This window comes from Colobus angolensis, unplaced genomic scaffold (assembly GCF_000951035.1).
Source record: "Colobus angolensis palliatus isolate OR3802 unplaced genomic scaffold, Cang.pa_1.0 Scaffold75, whole genome shotgun sequence".
Classification (NCBI taxonomy): Eukaryota; Metazoa; Chordata; class Mammalia; order Primates; family Cercopithecidae; genus Colobus; species Colobus angolensis.
Genome location: NW_012121265.1, coordinates 6,401,033 through 6,423,315, shown reverse-complemented (window position 1 = coordinate 6,423,315; position 22,283 = coordinate 6,401,033). Strand labels below are relative to the sequence as shown.

The following is a 22,283-nucleotide window of genomic DNA, read 5'->3' as shown; positions in this document are numbered from 1 at the left end:
TGCTCTTCCTGGGCCCGTAAAAGGCATTCTGTTTAGGCTGAAAGGAAATTTCCTATAGCCAAGCATCTCCTGTCAGCTAATTTGATAGTTCTCTATCAAGTAAACCATTAGTGAATACATTGATCCTTTTTTTTCCCCCCTTTCTGCAGTTCTGCCTTGGCTATTCCCAAGATTTCTCTGAACCAGTTGGGCAAAATTGATTTTTATTAGTTCCACTGGCCTTGTGGAAAATTATCTCATGAACTGGTTTTTATAGGAAGACTCAAAGCATAGCACAGGGTAAAAAATAAGCCTATAGCAGTCAAAACTGTTGTCTGAAATGTCTTCAGACTGGAAGGCTGAATTTATTGCACAAAACAAGTACTAGCGAGGCGGAGGTGTGCAGTCCTGCTCATTATCACTGGAAAGGGGAACCAAAACGTGGAGTGAAAAATTAAATTTTAATAATGCCAGTGATATTTTCTAAATCTTTCCTGACAGAAAGATTCTCATTATTTTTATCTGTCTCCGAGTAGGTTCTTTTAGTGCCATCTCAGAAATGGCCTCAGCTATGATTGTTTTCCAGGCTTTAAAGCATCTAAAAAAACAAATATATACAGAGAGAAATATGCTTTAGATTGTTCGAGGAAGGGCCGTGACCGTGGCAACATCCCGGCTAGTGTATTTGCAGCCAACATTTGCTGGGAACGCCTGCAGCTTTCACAAAAGCGGTCCATGTCGTTAAGACAATTGCTGTAAATCCCCCCAACAAAGAGGACCCAAAATCCACTGCAGTTGGCTACAGGAAGAGCCCAGGGGCCCCGAGTCCCAATTTGGGTTCATTCTAGAAACCTCTCTATGCTGGCCATGAAAGGAAATTCAAGAAAAAAAAAAAAAAGTAAGATATCCTATTGTTTTAGTAAATCTGAAAACTCACATTCCAAGTGTCATATGATACAGAATTTTGGGGGACAGGAGGGAAACTAAAGGCAGAATCATTAAAGTAGCCAATCTGTGATGACGTGATGATTTTTTGTCTGTTTGTTTTCTCACCTCTTCAGTGCCTGTGTATGAACCTGTCTTGGTCCCAAAAGGAATTAGAGCATTTACCTAAATATACGCAAGACAATAAGATTGAATATTTACAAAATGAAGTAATGGGGAGACCAGTACACAAACTGTGGAATCGCCTATACATTTGTAAGAGGTGGCCCACAGGTTTCTCTCTGGGCGTTCTGGCGGCCGACAGGGAGAGGGCAATGGTTTCAGCTATGTGAGTCAGTATCTGTGAGATAGAAACTCAGCTTTTTCCCCTACTCTGATGACAGACAACACTTTCTCGTGGGACCTCTTCACAGGGACACACACTGTGCAGGTTAGTAAACACCAGGCTCCAAAGCATCCTTCCAGGGAGGACAGTGAGCCCTGCAGGGCGCTCTGACCGTCCTCCTTTCCTCAGGCTGGCGGTGTTAGGTCAGTGCGGCTGTGAACCAAAGCAACGCTGTGCAGATGGGACACTCAGGGGGCTCAGCTGCTCCAGGGTCGACCTCAGAGCCTCCAGCAGGAGAGGTGGATCCCAGTTCACTCGGCTCCTCAGCCAACACTGTCTCTCGGCTGGGCTTTCAACACGTCTTCCACAGGAGAGACTTTTAGGTTGTTCCCTTTGCTAAGGACCTGGAGTGGAAACGCCTTATTATTGGTACTTAAGGGCCATCGTGTTGTCTAGTAGCCAGTTAGGGGGTCAGATATCACCATCATCTGTGAAAATTAAGGCCAGGGAGCTTGAAGGGAATGTCCCCAAAGAATGACAGAGTGAAAGTTCACTCTCTCTTTGCAAGACGCAGGCTGCCTTTTGACTTAGTCTGTATGAAGATCCCTCCTAATTCATGGGTGATTTTCCTACTCATTGCTGCCAAATACAGGACCTGAGAGAGTGATCAAAGGATCAAAGGCCACACTACTCCTTGGCAACTAGTTTTCTTTGTCTTTATCAAGTCCACAAATACGGTTCTTGGTGCCCATCCTCAAGGGTGCTGGGTTCTCATATGTTTACTGCCATTTTAAAGATGGAGAAACTGAGGCACTATTTGTTCTCCCTAAGATCACACAGCAAATTGTAGGTAGAGGCAACCCTACAAGGCTGCCTTTGCTCCTCACCCTCCAAGAGAGACCTCTGGCTTTCCCATTCCAGGCCTCCTGACCTCTAACACGCTGCATAGAAAATGCACACCATTCTCCCCGAGAGTCGCCAGCTGGGCTTTTCCAGCCACGTGCTGCAGACCACGCCAAGGTCAGGGGGCTGCAGATGTGCGGTCCAGCCCTGACCTCTGCTTATGCTTCTCGTGAGAGTCCATGAGGCACGCACAAGCTGGTTTCTGGCTCCTGTTGACCCCTCCCTGGCCTTTGACTCCACGGTTAGGAATCGGTTATGGGCTAAGTTGGATGATCTCAGTGTAGACCCTGGTTATTGATGCTGCCACAGAGGCTGAACTTCAGGCTTCTGAGAGCCACGGGGTCAGGAGGGCTGGGCTTTTCCCACCTCCAAGGGAGTCTCCAGGAGGGTAAGGCAGGGATGCGCTCACCACCACTCCCTCTTCCTTTTAATTTCTTCCTTAATAACTAGTCAGAGGTCGCAGACTGAAGGCCCACAGGGTGAGTCTACCCCACAGATGTGCTTTCTTTGGCCATCCAGTGTTTTGGAAAACTTTGACTTAGTTGCCAATATTTAAAACTTGGGAGATTTCACAAAGAGAACACCATTTCTGGCTTATCTTGGCAAATCAGAAGGTCTCAGTCCCAACAGCAGTGAGCAGCAGCCCCTCGCTTTAGAAAAAGGGCCGGTGCCCCCGTTCTCCCAGTCCCCGCCCCTGATGCCTACAGCCTGCAGACTGGATCTCCCCCACCCTCACAGGACTTGCTTCCTTGGTTAGAGAGAAGGATACGCTTTCCCAGGCTGGCAGGTGATATGGCTTCACCTGCACAAACCTGGGGGCTCTGTTATCTGATCATGACCCCACCCCACCCTCCTCCCAGCCTAAGAACTATGAGTCAATCATCCTGCTTATCGTTAATGAGCCTTGTGGGGAGGCATTCTTAACCCAGAGTTCACCTGCTCAGATCTGATTAATGCTGCTTTGGGGTAGGTGAAGTCAGTTTAAGATTATGAAGGAGATATCACAAGTTTGAACACACAGCACACACTCTGCAGGGGTCTCATTCAATGTCCAACTAAGAAAACAGGGCAGCCCTGGGCTTAGCCACAGCTGGACGCCCCTCCACCTGGGCTGGGGGCACTAGGCAGCGAGCAGTGGCCCTGGAGCCCAGAGAGAGAGAGAGTTATGATGTTAGGATCTAGAAAACGTCACCACATCCCTCAAGAGTTGACAGAGATGCAGGTGGCTGATAAGCCTCTGCCAGAATGTTTTTCCTTTCTGACGTGAGGAAAGAAAAAGGTGTTAAATAAATGACTCTTAAGTGGTAAGTATCGAATGTCAGATCTTAGGGAAAATAAATCCTATCACAAAAGCCAAGGCAGCCGAGTCTTCACCAGTATGTTCCAGGAGAGGCATCTTGGCCGTCAGGGAGTATCCCCAGGGAAGCTCACGGAGCCACAGAGGAGCTGAAGGCAGGGATTCCAGGCAAGTAGCTCAGCCTGGACCGGACAATCCAAGCTAATCAGGACTAAGACCAGATGTGCCCTGTTGAGCCCTGGTCATCTGCAGGAATCTGAGGAGGGATTTGTAGGCTTTCAGAGCAAGGCACCTGAAGCAGGAGGCTGCCTGCATGAGGGGGTACAGCCAGACAAGGAGGAGTTTCAAGAACTAATGTAGGGAGATGGGTGAGTATGATAGGAGTGGAGTAATAATAGTTCCTATAGTTATTTATTGAGCAATTACCATCGGCCGGGCACTGATCTAAGCACTTCACATTGAATTAAGCCATTTATTTATTAGTGCAATTCATTAACCGAATGCTGCTATTATTAGCCCCATTTTACCAATATAGGGAAAGCACAGCATTGGCTCTTTGGAGCACGCCAGTTCCTTGTATTGGTGGTACTGTTTTCTTTCATAGAGACCTGATGGTAGATTGTTCACTCTTCATTTTGCCAAGTAAGAAAGAGTAATTTCCAATGAGAGACTACATTTCTAACGTCCAAGAAAAGACACTGGGACATCTTCTCCTACTATCCTGCATAAAGAACATTTTCATTTTCACACTAAAGCAGTCAAGAGGATGTAATCTCAGAGAAGGAATGCAGTAACTTAACCAGTGCTGCACAACTGGTGTGTGGTAGATCCTAGATTCGAATCCAAGCAGTTTGGCTCCAAAAATGAGGGTGGTTGCTCAACCTCCACCCGAATGTAGTCTGTGATTTCTCTGGAGGCTGAAAAGGATGAGGGGCCTTCATGCAGGAAAGAGCTTGGTGGGTTACTGGTTCAGGAGGGCAGTAAGTTTGCTTCTCAATAAAGGGTCAGGACGCAGTAGGGGTGGAGAACCTTCTCCAGCAGATTTTCCCAGGATGGCCAGCAGGAAGTGGGAGGGTGAGGAGTACCTAAAGCTGGGGGTTGGGGAGGGGTCATCCTGGCCCAGACACCAATCACATCTGCCCTGGGCTGAGAACTTTCAGGGCCACCTCTGGAGTGGGCCTGGCCTTTTCCCTGGTTAGGCCTGAGCCGTCAGATCTAGGTCCTAATACATAAGGGTAGTTATAAAGATTCAATGACATCTTGTATGCAATAAACCAGAAAAAGATACTTTCTTTTTAAGTCCGTCCGAAAGTTATATAGATCTTCACAAACCTTGCGGAAGATACTTGGGAGAGCTTCCTTTATTACCATTTCACGGATGGGGAAACTCAAGGACCTGTAGTCCTTTCCCAGATTCGCACAGTGAGCCTAGCTCATTCTTCCATCTGATTTTCTTTCTGCCTAGAACAACTCTGCCTAGAACACCAGATCCACTACAATAAATCTTCAGCAGACCTGAATCTTTTTCTGTAGTGTATCCCCTCACCCATATGATACGTAAAAATAAAAAATCGTGTGTTACAAGGTCGTTGGCAGCTCCCAGAGAACACTTACCATTCTTTCTGTCTCAGACTCTTTGGTGAAGGATCAGGTGATCACGCGTTTACCTAGAAGAGATAAAGTAAGCCCCTTGAAAGGCTGAAAAAAGACAGGCAATGTGCCAGTGATTGAAGAAAGCTGATGAAATATGCTGCAGAATAAAATGAATATTACCGTAGTAATGTACTGCATATTTACATTAGGCACTAAGTGAAGAATTGACTGACTTTGGTTAATCAGTGCCCTGCACTACCAACAAAAATAAACTTGCAGCTGGTTGTGGTGGCTCGCACCTGTGATCCCAACACTTTGGGAGGCCAAGGCAGGAGGATCGCTGGAGCCCAGGAATTTGAGACCAGCCTGGGTAACATAGGGAGACGCATCTCTACTAAAAACTTTTGTAAATTAGGCAGGCATAGTGGCGTGCACCTGTGGTCCCAGCTATTCGGGAGGCTGAGGCAGATCATTTAGCCCAGGAGGTTGAGGCTGTGGTGAGCAGTACCACTGCACTCCAGCCTGGGAGCGGGGACCTTGTCTCAGAAAAAAAAACGTAAAAATAAGTTTATGTACTCAATGACTGTGTCTATAGAAAACAATATAAAGATATCCAAGACTCTTCCATCAAAGAACCAAGAAGGATCTAGTAAAGATTCTAAGACACACGGTTATATAAATAATGATCTGTGTGCTATACGGTGGTAGAAGATGGGGCTGGGGAAGTGGGTTGAGGCTTCGGTTACCTCCTCTGTAATAATGGGGATGATAATAGGCCCCAGCTCATAGGGTTGTGGTGAGGGTTAAGGCACAGTGTATAAAATGCCAGAACAGCGCCTGGCCTGGAGTAAAGCCCAGCCAACCTGAGCTGCTCGTGCAGGCATCCCTGCTGCCATGGCTGCAGCTGTCCTCGCTGCACCGGATGTTGTTGCGGCTGCATTCTCTAAAAGAATCACCAAAGAGTACTGCTGGGTGGGATTTTCTAGCCTCATGTTTTACAGACGTTCAGATTTCTTGGAATTGACCTTTTTGGTTTTTTTTAAGTACAGGCCTATTGGAAGGTTGTCCACTATTTATTTTGCCAAGTAAGAGAGAGTAATTTCCAAGGGAGAGTACATTTCCAATGTCCAAAGAAGGACACTGGGGAAAAACCCTGCCATCTACACTCGTCATCACTCCATAAAACAAGGGACATTTTGACACTGAAACAGTGGAAAGGGCATATTCTCAGAGAAAAGGGTAGCCTCGAAATTGAGTAATCTTGGTTTTAAGAAAAAAACTTCCTTCTAATGTTACTCTTCTTTTCCCACTTCAGCCTTGGCCTGGAGTTGGGGGGCCACTTTTCCCAGTCATCCCATGCCCCGTCTTCTTTTTATTTTATTTTATTTGTTTATCTTTTGAGATGAAGTTTCGCTCTTGTTGCCCAGGCTGGAGTGCAGTGGTTCAATCTTGCCTCACTACAACCTCTGCCTCCTAGGTTCAAGCGATTCTCCTGCCTCAGCCTCCCAAGTAGCTGGGATTACATACATGTGCCACCACGCCCAGCTAATTTTGTATTTTTAGTAGAGATGGGATTTCACCATGTTGGTCAGGCTGGTCTCAAACTCCTGATCTCAAGTGATCCACCCGCCTTGGCCTCCCAAAGTGCTGAGATTACAGGCATGAGCCACCACACCCAGCTTCCTTCTTCATTCTAGAGAGAAGTGGGTTTGGGTTGGGCTTATGAAAACGTGGGGCCACTGATGGGTTTGAGTTGCTGTCACATACAGTCACCGTGAGAGGCAGTGACCACTTGAATGAGAAAGAGTGTGATAGTGAAACAAGAGTGGGCCTGGGGCCGGAAGACCTGGCTGTGCCCCAGGTAGCTGACCCTGGGCATATATCTTCCCCTCTCAGGGCCTCAGTGTCCTCAACTCTAAAATGAAGAATCTAAGCCAGATGTGGTGATACGCATCTGTGATCCCAGCTACTCAGGAGGCTGAGGGGGGAGGATCACTTGAGCCCAGGAGGTGAAGGCTGCAGTGAGCAGTGATCGTGCCACTGCACACCAGCCTGGGCAACAGAGTGAGACCCTGTCTCTAAAAAAATAAATTAAAATGAAGAATTCAGACTAGGGCGTGGAGGCCTTTTCCAGCTCTAGCCATCTGCAGACCTGTGAGGAGTTAAATATACCTTACATTTCTAGAACATCCTTATTTAATTCTCTTCAAGTTCTTTCCAAGCCCTTTGATTGAAGCGAGCTGCCTTGATCCTATCTGGGAGTCTGCAGCCCGCAAAGCCACTCTGCAGGCCCCCTGCCATTGTCAAGTCCGTATTTAAGAATGGCAGTGGCCACGGTGCCCAGGCTGAAATTTGATGTACACATTTGGCAACATGGAGTGCAATGTAACTACACATTACTGATCAAAACCCATCAGATTTATCAGTGGGCTCTGACAGGTACTTGTTGGCTGCCTTCCCAGGCTGGGAAGGTATCCCTGAGCCAGCCAATGCGATGCCCTCCCCTCCCTTTTGATGTTTGTGGGAGAGAAGGCTCGGCTGTGCTCGGGAGACTGTCAGCATGAGGCCCAGATGGATACCAGCCTGTGGGAACCAGAAGCCTGGCAGGCTTGGGAAGCAGCAGCTTCCTGGATTACTGCCTCCACCTTCCCATCCAGCCACTGGAAGTTTCCTAGGCAGCTTCTCCAGCCTCTGACAACCAGTGCTTCTCACCTTTCCTGAAATACCATCTCCTTTTACAGAATGTTTTGCCAACTGCACACATGTAAAGAGCTTTTCAAAGTGCTTTAAAATCTTTAATGAGCTAATCCTCTCCTTCCTCCCTGGGGTGGTTGGTGAGTTGCTGATTTTGTTTGGGAAGAAACTGAAACCCAAATGTCATGGGGTGACTTACTCTCGGTCGCCCCAGGTAAATACTGGATTATGGGCACACAGCACATTGTCCCGGCCCTGGCATTACTCTAATTGTGGCCTTTGTTGTGAGGCTTCTGTCATTCATTGATTGCTCATTGTGACACCATAAGTTCCCATAGGGTAGGGACTCTGTGTTTCCTTTGTTCTTCAGAGGGACTTCAGCCAGACCTGCCAGACCTGTCTGTGCAGCTCACGCCTTGTCCAAGACCACCACATTCTTCAACCAAGGAGGGCCGCCCTAGGTACATTTTAGATTTTTTTTTTTTTTTTTTTTTTTTTTTTTTTTTCTTCTTTACTTTTTGTAGAGACTTGGGTCTCACCATGTTGCCAGGCTGGTCTCAAATTCCTGCCCTCAAGCGATCCTCCCACCGTAGCTTCCCCAATGTGTGGAGATTACAGTTGTGAGCCACTGTGCCCAGCCAGTAGCTTTTAGCTTTTAGATCACGAGTGGTCAAATCACAGACAGTGGGCCTTATCCAGCCTTCCTCCTGTTTCAGCCACAGGCTAATAGTAGTTTTACATTTTTAAATGGTTGAAAAAAACTCAAAAGAAGAATTTTTGACACGTGAAAATTATACAGATTCAAAATTATACAACTCAGATTCCAGTGTCTGTAAATAAAGATTTCATTGGAACACAGCCATGCTTATTCATTGACATACGTCACTGGCTGCTTTACACTACAAGAACAAAGCTGAGTAGTTCTGACAGACTGTGGAGTCCCCAAAGCCTAAAATGTTTAGTTATGGGTTAAATTGCAGCCCCTCACCTTAATTTATATGTCGAAGTACTAACCTCTAGTACCTCAGAATATGACTTTATTTGGAAATAATGTCTTTGCAAATGCAATTAGTTAAGATGAGGTATGAGAATAGGGTGGGCCCCTGAGCCAATGTGACTGGTGTCCTTATTAAAAGGAGAAACTTGAACACAGGCACTCACACAGAGATACCACCTTGTGAAACCAAAGGCAGAGATGAGGGAATGCATCTACAAGCTAAGGGACCCCAAAGATAGCTGACACCCCACCAGAAGCTGGGAGAGAGGCATGGATCAGACCCTTGCACTGCTCTCTCAGGGAACCAACCCTGCCGACACCTGGACCTTGCACTTCGGCCTCCAGAACTGGGAGACGATCACTTTCTGTTGTTGAAGCCACCCAGTCTGTGCGACTTTGTTATGCCAGCCCTAGCACACTAATATACTGACTGTCTGGCCCTCTGCAGACAGAGTTTGCTGATTCCTGTTAAGCTCTAAGTATTAAGAAAAATTTAGAAACAGGGCAAAGCAACTCTAGTCCGCAGTCAGGACCTAATCTAGATATGCCAGGGCTCAGGGACTGGCTCTGGCTCCTTGGTTCCTTGCTGGAGAAAGTGCTCATCTCCCTGCCCATCAAAACTCATCCCTCCTGTGTCCCAGTCCCTCAGGTCTCTCGGATGACTGACTACACCTAAATTGATGTTAGCCAACTGGGGCTACTAGTGGCTAATGATGGCTTGGTAGATTGGCCCAGAGACAGCATCTAGTTTTCTTCCTATTTTTATGATGATGATGATTATTATTATTATTATTATTATTATTATTATTCTTTTGAGATGGAGTCTCACTGTGTCACCCAGGCTGGAGTACAGTGGCAAGATCTTGGCTCACTGCAACTTCCACCTCCCGGGTTCAAGCAATTCTGCCTCCGCCTCGGGACTACAGGCACTTCCCACCACACCCGGCTAATTTTTGTATTTTTAGTACAGATGGGATTTTACCATGTTGGCCAGGCTGGTCTCAAACTCCTGACCTCAAGTGATCTGCCCACCTCCACCTCCCAAAGTGCTGGGATTGCAGGCGTGAGCCACCGTGCCCGGCCTTATTTTTTTATTTTTGAGATAGGGTCTTGCTCTGTTACCCAGGCTGGAATGCAGCGGTGCAATCATTGCTCATTGCGATTTCAACTTCAGGCTTAAGCAGTTCTCCTGCCTCAGCCTCCTTAGTAGCTGGGAGCACAAGCACATGCCCCCACACCTGCCTATTTTTTTTTTTTTTTTTCACAGAGATGGGGGTCTCTCTATGTTGCCCAGGCTAGTCTCAAACTACTAAGCTCAAGCGATCCTCCTGCCTCAGCCTCCCAAAGTGCTGGGATTTCAGGCATGAGCCACTGCACCTGGCCTTCTTCCTGTTTTAAATGGCCTATTCCAGAGGCAGGAGTTTTGTGAAATGAGTGTTGTGGCACATGCCCCCTCAGTCCCCTTATCTCACATGACTTCAGGAAACTGCTCTGCTCATGAATGGAAATTCTTATTCTGAGATGTAAGAATCAACAGCTCCCAAAGACTGTGAGCCCCACAGCTGCATGCAAAGCTTCTGTGAACTCAGCTGGGACTGACCTGTCCTTTGGAGGAGGACTTAGTGTAGATCCACAGTAAATGTGCAGTGCAGCCTGGGGAAGAAGTTGGAGACATGGAGAACAGTCATCATGAAACCCAAGATAAGATCACCAGCTCCATATGCTGGTCTGGATCCGAGCACTCCGTATTCTAGGGCTGCCATAACATCGTGGCTTAAATGCAGTTATTCTCTCATAGTTCCAAAGACTAGAAGTCTGAAGGTAAGGAGTTGACAGGGCGATGCTCTCTCCAAAAGTGTAAGGGAAGAATTCTTCTTTGCCCCTTGCAGCTTCTGGTGGCCCAACATTCCTTGGCATGTGGCAGCATCATTCCAGTCTCTGCCTCCATCTTCACGTGTCCCTCTTTGTCCTCTCTTAAGGACATCAGTCATTGGATTTAGGGCCACCCTAAATCTGGAATGATTTCCTCTCAAGATCCTTAATGAAGTCTGGGCACAGTGGTTCATGCCTGTCATCTCAGCACTTCGGGAGGTCAAGGCAAGAGGATCACCTGAGGTCAGGAGTTCGAAAGTAGCCTGGCCAACATGGTGAAATTCCATCTCTACTAAAAATACAAATTAGCTGGTTGTGGTGGCACACACCTGTAATCCCAGCTACTTGGGAGACTGAGGCAGGAGAATCACTTGAACCAGGGAGGCGGAGGTTGCAGTGAGCCGAGATCACACTATTACACTCCAACCTGGGCAACAAGAGTGAAACTCTGTCTCAAAAAAAAAAAAAAAATCCTTAATGAATCACATCCACAAAGACCTTATTTCCAAGCTGGACATGGTGGCTCGGCATGGGGCTCGTGACTGTAATCCCAGCACTTTGGGAGGCTGAGGCAGGAGGATCTCTTGAGGCCAGGAGATCGAGACCAGCCTGGGGAACATAGTGAGATCCTGTGTCTACAAAAAAAAATTTTTTTTTTTTTTTTTGAGACGGAGTCTCGTTCTGTCACCCAGGCTGGAGCACAGTGGCCAGATCTCAGCTCACTGCAAGCTCCACCTCCCGGGTTTACGCCATTCTCCTGCCTCAGCCTCCCGAGTAGCTGGGACTATAGGCACCTGCCACCTTGCCCAGCTAGCGTTTTTTTTTTTTTTTTTTTTTTGTATTTTTTAGTAGAGACAGGGTTTCACCGTGTTAGCCAGGATGGTCTCAATCTCCTGACCTCGTGATCCACCCATCTCAGCCTCCCAAAGTGCTGGGATTACACGCTTGAGCCACCATGCCCGGCACAAAAAATTTAAAAATTAGCCAGGTGCAGTGGTGCATGCCTGTAGTCCCAGCTACTTGGGAGGCTGAGGCGGGAGGATCACTTGAGCCCAAGAGTTCAAGGCTGCAGTGAGCTATGATTGCACCAGTGCCCTCCAGCCTGGGCAATAGGCCAAGACTCTGTCTCTTAAAAATAAAAAATAAGGTCACCTTCTGAGGTTCCAGGTGGACATGAATTTCCAAATAAGGTCACCTTCTGAGGTTCCAGGTGGACATGAATTTGCAGGGACACTGTTCAATCCAGTACAGTCAGTATGATTTAAAGTGAGAGGCCGGGTACAGTGCCTCTTGCGTGTAATCCCAGCACTTTGGGAGGCTGAGGTGGGCAGATTACCTGAGGTCAGGAGTTCAAGACCAGCCTGGCCAACAACATGGCGGACCTCATCACTACTAAAAATACAAAAATTAGCCTGGTTTGGTGGCAGCACCTGTAATCTCAGCTACTTAGGAGGCTGAGACAGGAGAATCACTTGGACCCAGGAGGTAGAGGTTACAGTGAGCTGAGATTGCGCCTCTGCACTCCAGCCTGGTTGACAAAGCGAGACTGTGTCTCAAAAAATAAAAAAAGAAAAAAAAGAAAAGAAAAGAAAGTGAGAGAATCCCCAACCATACTTGCTCCAGTCAATGGGGAATTGTTTGGCTCCTGTAACTGGGAAGCTGAAGTGTGACTCTTCAGGTTTCAGACACACAGCAGGAAGAGGAAGCAGGGGTTCAAATATGTCTTCAGGAATCCGTCTCTTTTTCTTCATCTCTCGGCTCTGCATTCCTCTGGTGTCGGCTTCTTTCAGGCAGCCTCGTCCAGTACGGTAGTAAGAATGGCCCTTGGCAGCTCCAGGTTCTCACTGTCCTGACAGTCAATCTCAGTAAAGACAGTATCTTTTTCCTGATTTTCCAGTAAGAATCCCAAGAGGAACTCCATCTGGCTTGGGTGGCAGACCAGTCCTTGAGCAAAGAGACCAATCCTAGTGCAAGAGCTAGAGAGCTGTAATTGGCTGGGCCTGCCTGGGTCCTATGCCCACCTGTGGAATCAGAGTGGGGTCAGCCTCCCTGAATTATTGGGATGGGGATGAAGATTCCTCCTAGAGATGTAGGACATAGAAGACCCAAGATGGGCATTAGTAGGCAGCATGATAACCACACAGCTCTAGCTCAGAGGCAAACATGTCCCCAGCTCTGAAAATAACCCTTCCAATTAAAGTGAGTGTTTGAGGCAGATGACGATCAACTGTTTCTCCTACTCCTGTTTTCATTTCTTTCTGGTGAATACTAACGTTGAATTGGATATAGAATTTAAAGAGCTTTCCCTTGGCCCATGTTTTGGGAAGTGCCTAGAGAGAAGCAGATCCAGGCTCCTTTGCTCAGAATTTATCCCATGCTTTCACGGTTGCTAATTACTGTTCTGTCAGACCCCAAAGGTGGGGCATCGTTATTCAGGGCCAGTCGGCCAGGCAGGAAGGCAGGTACAGGATGCAGCTCTGAACCTGTGAAGTGTCTGCCACTCTCCAGCTAATGAATACAGGCTTGTAAAAGAGTTGGGACTCTGCTGGCATCCTTAATGGGACAGTGGCTAACAGCTAAGTCCTAAAGCTGTGCTTGTCTACAAGCAGCCCTTAGAAATCAGGAGAACAGTAACCACGTGACCCTGAGCACACATAGGTAGAGTCTCTCATTTCTTCACTCAGCAAGCATTTTTTGAGAACATTTATGCCAAGCTCTGTGTTAGGCATCAGGGATACAAAAGACAAAGGAAATTCGGTCTGTGGAAGGTCCACTTTTTACTGGGGACTGTAGTCAATGTACTGGAAAGAGAGATGCGTAGGGAGATGGGAGAATACAAGAGGGGCATAGCCAGGAAATGCCTCTTGGAAGAGGAGGGAAGAATGCACGTATGTCATAGATCAGGGACTTGGTTTGGAATCAGGGTGACTCAACCTAAAAATGCTTTTTGGTCCTAAATAACAGAAGACCCAATTCAAACTGACTTTGGAAAATAAAGTCAGTTTATTTTCTCATATAAGTTAAAGTCCAAAGAAAGGGTGGTTTGATTAAAACAAAAAAAGAAGTTCACTATCGGCCTGGCACGGTGGCTCACACTTGTAATCCCAGCACTTTGGGAGGCTGAGGTGGGCAGATCACCTGAGGTCAGGAGTTTGGAACCAAGCTGGCCAACATGGTGAAACCCCATCTCTACTAAAAATACAAAAATTAGCCGGACGTGGTGGCAGATGCCTGTAATCCCAGCTACTCTGGAGGCTGAGGCTGTAATCCCAGCTACCTGGGAGGTGGAGGTTGCAGTGAGCTGAGATCGCACCACTGCACTCCAGCCTGGAGACAGAGCATGACTCCGTCTCAAAATAAATAAATAAATAAATAAAAATTAAAGTACTCTGTCTTCAGGACTGGGGTTCTATTTCTCTGCCCACTGTGGGTCAGCTTCTTTCTTGGGTTGCCTTCCCTCAATAATCAAAAGGGCTGCAGTGGATCCAGCCTAACATCCACACACCAAACTGTCCAGGTGACCCGGCATTTCAAGCAAAGTTGCTGAGATCCACTCTGTTGAATGGGCTTCAGTCACAAGCCTGCTCCTGGTCCAGTTACCATGGCCAGGGGCATGGAATGTACTGACCACTGCAGCCTCAGTACCCCTGGAGCTGGGGTAGCGTCAGCTGTGTGGAATAGGGAAACGAACGCAGCCACTGTAGATCTGCTATACACAGGAAGCAGATGCCTGGCTAGGCCTGGTGAGGCCTCGTGTGTGGTATCATCACTCATCAATACACAGGAGCATTGGCTGGAAGAAGCTCCTGATTCTTCAGTGAAAAGTGTCGTGACCAAGAGGTCAGGAAAGTTTCCCAGCTCTTGAAAACCAAGAGGCAAAAACCTGTTCTTCAAGGAAAAAGAAAAAAAATCTTATCAGTCCTCATCATACCTTGGCTTCTGAAATACATGAAACCAGAGACTCTCTTGGCTTGGCCAGATGCCTCCTCTTGTCTGAGAGGTGGACAGTAGCGTATCACTCAGGGTAGCTTATGGTATTCGGCAGTGAAAAACAACCCCCAGTCCTCAATGGCTGAACGCAAGTCCACCGGGAGTCCAGGTGTGTCTCCAGGACAGTGGGTCTTTACATGATGACTGCAGGATCCGGGCAGAAGATGTTACCACCGTCCTGTAACGTGCACTCTCTGGAACCATACAGTCACCCCCACAATCAAGACCGCAGGAAGAGCCAGCTAGAGAGACAAACACTGGAAGTTAGATGCCTCCACCTGGGAGTGACACTCAGAACTTTTGCTCTCATTTCTTTAGCCAAAGCTAGTTCCAAGACCACGCCTAACATTAAGGTGAGTGCATCCATGCCTGGAAGTAGAGGAGAACCGGATATTGGAGAACACTCATAATGCCTGCTCCAGTGGAATTCCTGGACTCCTCGAGCAAGAGCAGAGAACTGTGCCAGGTGCCGCGCCTGCCCCCTGCACTGGAACCAGCCTTCTGTGATTCCGGCTGCCACACGCAGGAGCTCATTTCCAGGCTGGGAGGAGACTGGCAATGGAAAGATTAACTGCTCCCTGGGTTCCACATGGGGATCAGTACTTTCAATAGTACTTTGTGAGTTCAGCCTCAAAGTAAATGGTTAATTCATCTTGTATCAACAGCACTGTGATTCATAATGTAAACTTGGAGAATCCTTGATGTTTCGGGCCACATTCCTTTTATTTTGGCTCTGCATTCTTTTAAAGCCACAGTGTGCTCATTTAATAGAATGCAGCATGCAAATGCACAAGTTTTTGCCTGGAGGCAATTTAGCCTGGCTGTTTCAATGGATGTCTTCTTTCAAGTGTATATTCTTTCTTAAATTATTTACTGGGTAAACACACTTTGCATTTTCAAAAGGGAGATTAAGACAGCTTGCTGCAGACCTAGTTCAACAGAAAGCTCCCCGCTTGCCCAAAGTTAGGAGGAAGTTACTTTGGGCTTCTCCCCAAGTTCCCTCGCCACCATCTCACTAGCTGGGAACCCCTTGGCCTGGCTGGTTTTTCTGATTCTCTCCAAACTCTGCATTCCTTTCTGCTTTGCCTACAGCAATATGGGCCGGCAGCCCCTGGCTGCGATTGCAACTAGGCTTCCTCACAGATGGGGCCCACCAATGCCAGCCTGTATTTCCCCCTTCCAAACTGGCTCGGTCCTATCCACCCAGATGCCCTGAGAGTTCACTTTTCTGGTCCTGAGGGGGACCACATTTGCACAACTCCTTTGAGGTCCAAAGCTGGGTGGACAGCCCAGCCAGTCAAGCTTACTTAGAGCTCTCTCTGTTCCAACTCTTTCCCCACCCCCATCTATTCTGCCTCCCAAATGTCTGCCGGCATTTGGTTGGAAAGCAAATGCCCTTTCCTGCTGACACCCCGCCCCCACCCAGCACACAGGAGTTCCTTCTAGCTTGGGGGGAAGACCCAGTAGTGCTCTGAGAAGGCGTGATGGTAGGAAGTTTCGTCTTTGGTGGGGCTTGCTTCAACTTTGAACGTTAGTCTTTTCCATGCAGACTCCCAGAGATTTTCCTGCAAATTAATTGCACAGACTTCTTCTCCATTGTCCTTTGAGTGGAAGATTACAGTTACCAGAGACTGCGTTCTTTCATGATCACTCTTTGGGCAGTTCTCTTGAGTACCTGTGTGCCAGCAACTGTGCCATGTGCTGGGGTGGTAGAGGTGAATCCGCATGGCCCCAGTCCACACAGGTTGGGCCCTTGGAAGCGGGCGGTGGAGGGGAAGCCACCAGGCCCTGTGGGTGCACCAAGGAGGGGGTGAGGCCCAATTAGGAAGGCTAGGGAGGCCCTGTGGGTGCACCAAGGAGGGGGTGAGGCCCAATTAGGAAAGCTAGGGAAGAGCTGAGGATTTAGGGATTCCTGTGTATTCATATTTCTTACCGTGCCTCAGATTGAACAAGTAACACCCACAGTTAATCCTTTCTAAATTAGCATCATGGATGCCTTGGGGTCCTCAACCCACAAATAAAATGGTTGTCAACCAAGCTGTACAAGAGACACACTACTGTAGATTACGGTAGGCAGAATTTTAAAGAGTTTTCATGCTTTTAATCTGTTTCACTGCTGAGTTTCAATTTTGCTGATTTTCCTTTGCAAGTCTGATGAGGGTGACTGTGGTAAATAGAGATTTTGACAGCGACTTGGGCAAATGGGATGTGTAGGGACTGTTCTGAAGACTTCTGTCCTTTCCAGAGAAAAGGGAGAAAAAAATCAATTTGGGTTTTAAACAGAGCCACCAAGTAGCACCGATCAGTGTTCATAATTAGCCTCCCTATAATAAGCCATGAAGTCCTGTTTTTATTTATTTATTTGGGGGACAGAGAATCTTCCTGCCTCTTGAGTAAGTATGGCCTGTTAAGTCTGAATTAGCTGTCATCACAGAAGAATTAATGTCGGAGTGCAGACTTTCTAGTGGGGAAGGGAAGAGCTAAACGAGACAGATCTTAGCCGAGCCTTGCGTGATAAATGAGGACCAAGTGGGCCATTCATCTCCTGCGAGGAGAGTGGACAGAGGCACTAAGGCAGTTTTGCGGAAGACGTGTCAGCAAATGTGATCATTTTGTAACCTGTCAGGAGGAGAAGGAGCTCGTCCTTTTAGGGGGCCACAAGGGAGTGGGTTGGTCTGATATGACAGTTTCCATTCAACCGTTTAGGTTTGGAGAAGGAGGGGACGGGTGAGGAGGAATCCTACTAAAACTACAACCTGATGTCATCCTTCCAGGAAATAAACTCATCTAGGAACTAGAAAAGGCTGCAGATACCCTGCAAATATTTTTGTGTGTGAAGATACAAAGTAGGGGTGTGAGGTCTCTGTTCTGTGGGGGGCCCGGCTTCATCCCCCCAGCTCCTCCCCATGGAATACCCATGGCCAGTGTTTGGAGACTGGAGTAGGGCAGGAGGCCTTTTGCTGCTTGGAATTTGGAGGAGGGCTGGGTGGGGTTTGCCGTGGGGTTTTGAGCTGGACAGATAGCTGGCTAGACTGCCAGCCAGCCTATGTCTCTATTTCCGTGCGGCTCTGTGAGAGCGAGCGTGGGCACGGCTGTTTGACCTAGGTTCCCTTTGAAACTCTCAACAAAGCACTCTGATGTTCGACCTCTTTTCTCCGAATGAGGTAACAAATTATGAAACAACCTCATCAGAAGCTCTCTGCAGGCATCTGGGAGCGTGTGTCTCCACTCTGGTCCCCCTTCTGAGTTGCTGGTTCCCCATCAGCATGCAGCCCAGCCAGAACCCAGGGAGGGTAGAATCCCTGGAGGTGAGGGCCCAGCAACAGATGCACAACAGGCACCTTGAGTACATCGTCTATTTCTCATTTCCATCTTTTTTGCTATGGAGCAAATGTAACGTTTCCTCCTGGCGTAACGGAGCGTGAGCCGCAGTGACAGATGACGGTTTCACAGCCTAAACTGCACATTTGACACTTGCTTCTCAATTCCATCCTTTTCTTCCTTAGTCTCTCTTTTACTTTTCCCCAGGTATTTTTATGCAGGTAAGTACCTTACTGACATGTGTTTCCTTGGAGTCTTTTACTGTAACAGGAAACACTGCAAAAAAAATGAGGCTTGTCTCACCTTTTAAATTAAAAAGAGAAGCTCGCAAGGGGCCCTTGATCGCTTAAAGAGACTACATGGTATTCTGAGCCTAGAGAGCCATTTGATTCGCCTTCGCTTTGCAGTAAGCATTTCTCGGAGGGCAGCGTGACAATCATGTGGAGTCTTTCGTTTTCTCGTGGATCGTTTGTAGAACCAGAAAGCTGCGTGATCTCTCTTCACACACACACACACACATGCACACGCACACGCACGCACACGCTCCCCACCCCCACCTGCGAAGCTGCCATTTGATTAGCCACCCTGGCCTCAGACGGCGTTTGTGGGAAGGCCCTCCACTTATCTGTGTGTGTTTTTTCTCCTTTGCTGTCTCCTAGAATCATCCAGAACCGCATCCTGCTCGTCATCCTAGGGATCGTCGTGGTCATCACCATCCTGATGGCGATCACTTTTTCTGTCAGAAGACACTGATGTATCTGCTCTCCCTTGATAAACAGCAACAACAGCTTGTTCTGAGTAATTAAGACAAAATGGTCACATGAATCATTCTGTTGCACTGACAGGCCCCGGGTGACCCTCTCTCTCCCTCACCGCCGTTGGGCTGAAGTGCAAAGAGTGTAAAAATATTTTCTATTCCTGTTTGCATGTGGGTTGGTTTCCTTTTCGAGGTTTGTCTTCACCCAGATTCGTTTTTTAGAGGGGAAGGTGAATGTTTATTTGCCTTTTTGCTAATGTCATCAACTAGCCAAAATAGCCCGGTGACACTCCTCTTAGCCCTTTGGACGTGTCAAGGGCCGTGGTTTGGGAGAGGACATGATGAGTCAGTCACGAGAGCTTCTGTTTGTCACACGCCTCTTGTTGCTGAAAAGCTCTTCTGTGATGTCCGAGGATAAAAAGGCAGCAAAAAGCAGGGGATGGAGTCAGTGACCCAGTCCGGCAAGCCAGCCCTGTTCCTACCCAGGCCTCATGAATATGGTCATCAACCTGCTTGAGTGCTTTCATTGTAAAGGTTGGTATTTAATGTCAGTTGTACAGGAAATTGACTTAGCACTTTCCCTGTTTTTCTATTGCATAATTTTTTTTGAAAACCCAAGAATATTTTTGCTGAGCCTGCCCAATATTCACTGTTCACAACTTTGATTACTGGCTTCAGGAAATATTTCCTTGCCTTCCCCAAATCCCATACTCCCCAGAATCTGCTGGCAAAGTGAGCCCTGGCACGGGATTTAATTGTGACCTCGTCTTCCCTGACCTGTGTAAGCATCTCTGTATCCTTTCGGTTTTAATATCTGCACTGCCAAAAGCAGTCCTCATACATGCAAAAGGTCTGACAAGGTTCTCTCCACATCCATTCCAGTATGTAAAGAGACCATGAATATTTCAGTAAGAGCAAGAACATGACTCCATCAGTGTGAAATTTCAAATGTGATTATAAATATGGGAGAGTCCTGTAGGAGGGTCCACCAGAGATAAACTTCACGGAAAACGTTCCCTAACCTCCTTTAAAAGAATAGAGGATGGTGGATTATTACAAAAGGAACGGCTTGGGTTTTTTAGCTAACAAATGTTAGCAAGCCTTTCCTGAATTCACTATGTATTCAAACTTCTAATATGCTTTGTGATTTTTTTTTTCTTTTCATTTCTTTCTGTCTGAGGTAACCAGGAATTGCGTTCAAAATGAGCTCATTTGTGATCAGGCTTAAAAGTTGCCCAAGCTGAGGTCGCTTTCCCCCTAGTCACAAAGCAGAATGTGTTTTTCTCAAGATTTCATAGGCACTTACTGGTCCGTACTATCTTTGGAATATAATTAGAAGCTTTGAATCCTGGAAAAGCAAACCTGTTCTCTTCATCAGAAATGCTAACCACCTGTGCCCATGGATCAAGATCACCTGGATGTAGTGCTTGATATTTTTCCCAACTCAGAAGAAAACCATTATGGTTTAGAGAGGAAATGCAGAGTGGCAGAATCCACCAGAGAAATTGCACTTATCGAAACAGGCCAAAGCCTGCATGTGTTCCGATAAATCATTTAGTATTGTGTAAATAAAGCTGCAGCCTTTACTTTGGAGGGATGGTGTGGGATTTTGGCGGAGGGAAGCCGGACAGAGAAGGAGCAGGAAGCTATGCTAATTTTCCTGTCGGCTTAAGGGATCCGTCTCAGCAAGAATCTTGTATTCTGATGACGGAATGCTGTACATACTAACCACATCTAAGAACCATTAAAAAGCAAGGAAACAAACTAACAACCCTTTTCTCATTCCAACACACGAATAGTCGTCGAGTATTACACCAGCCCCTCTGGTGGCTTCCTTCGAAACTGTTGATACTAGCTAAAGTGTATAACCAGTTACCAGCCGCACTTTGCACGGCCATCCCGTCTACAATGCAGCAGACTCTTCCCAAGGCCACCGAGCAAGCAAGGTTGATCGGATCATCTAAACTTGCTGCCTCCTAAATATTTCACTGAATCCTGGCGTTCGTGTTGAAGTAGACAAAATGAGAAAGGAGGAGTGCATTGCACACCTCTCGATAGCTTTTTTCGTTCAAGTTCTATGTCTTTATCTGCTCTTGACTGTGATTTTACCCCAGTTCAACCTTGGGAGTGGGAAGAATATGAACAGGTAACCTAGATGTTCATAAATGATTATTAGGCCGTTGGCCTAACAGCTCCATCAAACCTCCTTGAGAGCAACCACCAAGGCCAGGCTAGTGAGTGCTTTGTGAGGAAACTGGTCAGAAGGTTCCCTCAACTCCTTCCTGGTCCTCCTGGACACTGCAGAAAAGATTTAGGGGATCCCCAGCAGAGGCCAATTGCTCTCCCTCCTTCCCTGCCCCACCAGGAAAGGAATAACGTCCACAAACTGGAAGCAGATAGAGAATTAGATCTGTGAAAGGTTCTAGGTACTTAGTGTGCAGACTTTGACAAATATTTCTCAAGTTGGGAGCCCTTGTTAAAAATGATGTTTAAGGGAGTGGTTTGGGGGGAAGATGAAGACATGGAGGAGGAAGAAGTGAAGGAAGCCCTTGCCATATAAAATTCATGCGGACTAAACAGTTTCCCTGACAGAATAAATAAAGTGGGTGCTACCCCACTCCAGAATCAAAAGCAATTTAATTAAAGTCTCTTAAGTTGTAAAGAGTTTTAAATGATCCATGTTGAAGGCGAATGCCTGCAAATGCAGCGGGCCTGACGTCAGCTGCCGGGCCTGGGCTGGGAGGCCATTTGCTATTCTGTTTAAGGCAGGCTGGATTGTCTTATTTTGGAACCAGCTTGGTGGGGGGTTTGCTTTGCTACTGCTTCTGAGCCCTGAGCTTCAAAGGCTGAAATTAATGGTGAACAAAATTGTGCGGCTCTGGCCATCCCATGCGGGGCAAGCCCATTGAGGGTTATCATTAAGTAAAGAAATAAAGAGGGGGAGAAAAGCCTGCCTGTTCCAAAAACCTCATCAGATAATGACCTCAGTGATTGGGTTTTCATTACCAAACAGCATCCAGAGATTATCAACCCATAGAAGAAGGGAGGGGGGAAGAAAAGAAAGAAAGGAAAAGCAACTGTCTTTCTCTCCCTTTCTTTCTCCTTTTTTTTTTTTTTTTTGCACATCTTTTCTTTAAAACTGTCAGATCATTTCAGTATTTCAAATCCGAGGAAAACAGCCTGCCTGCTGCTGTATTTGAAGTTGTAATGGTGTCAAAAAGTCACGACTGACTGACAGCCGTCAGTCCCAGAGGGGCTCATTAAATCATAAAAACTTGACAAGGAAATAATTGCGCATTGCCAGCAACTTGGCGCCTGTTTAGACGCTTTTATTTTCTTTCATTATTAGTCCCCACCATTACGTTCATTAACAAATTGCATTAAACAACTGTTAAGGGCTAATGATTTGTTTATCGCTTTTTTTTATTATTATTATTTAAACATTAGCTGTGTCATGTGGTACCCCAGCAGCCTCTTGCCATCATCTGACTGAATATTTTTCCACTCTGAGCTCTGGGTACTGTTGGAATATGAAATAGATTATTCATTACTCTCCTCTTTGCCACTGATTTGGTTTCATGTAGCGTCTTCCACAGAGGAAGATGAAAAC

General features: G+C 46.9%; 1 protein-coding gene across 2 annotated transcripts in view; it reads left to right on the top strand.

Annotated features, from left to right (window-relative positions):
• The window catches only part of VTI1A (vesicle transport through interaction with t-SNAREs 1A), a 373,769-nt gene extending 353,961 nt beyond the window's left edge, over window positions 1-19,808 (top strand). For both annotated transcript variants that reach the window (XM_011927869.1, XM_011927867.1), the window contains one exon: window positions 18,576-19,808. In XM_011927869.1, the coding sequence (XP_011783259.1) occupies window positions 18,576-18,669 (94 nt within the window). In that variant the 3' untranslated portion in view covers window positions 18,670-19,808. The remainder of the gene's footprint in view (window positions 1-18,575) is intronic.
• The last annotated feature ends 2,475 nt before the right edge of the window (window positions 19,809-22,283 follow it).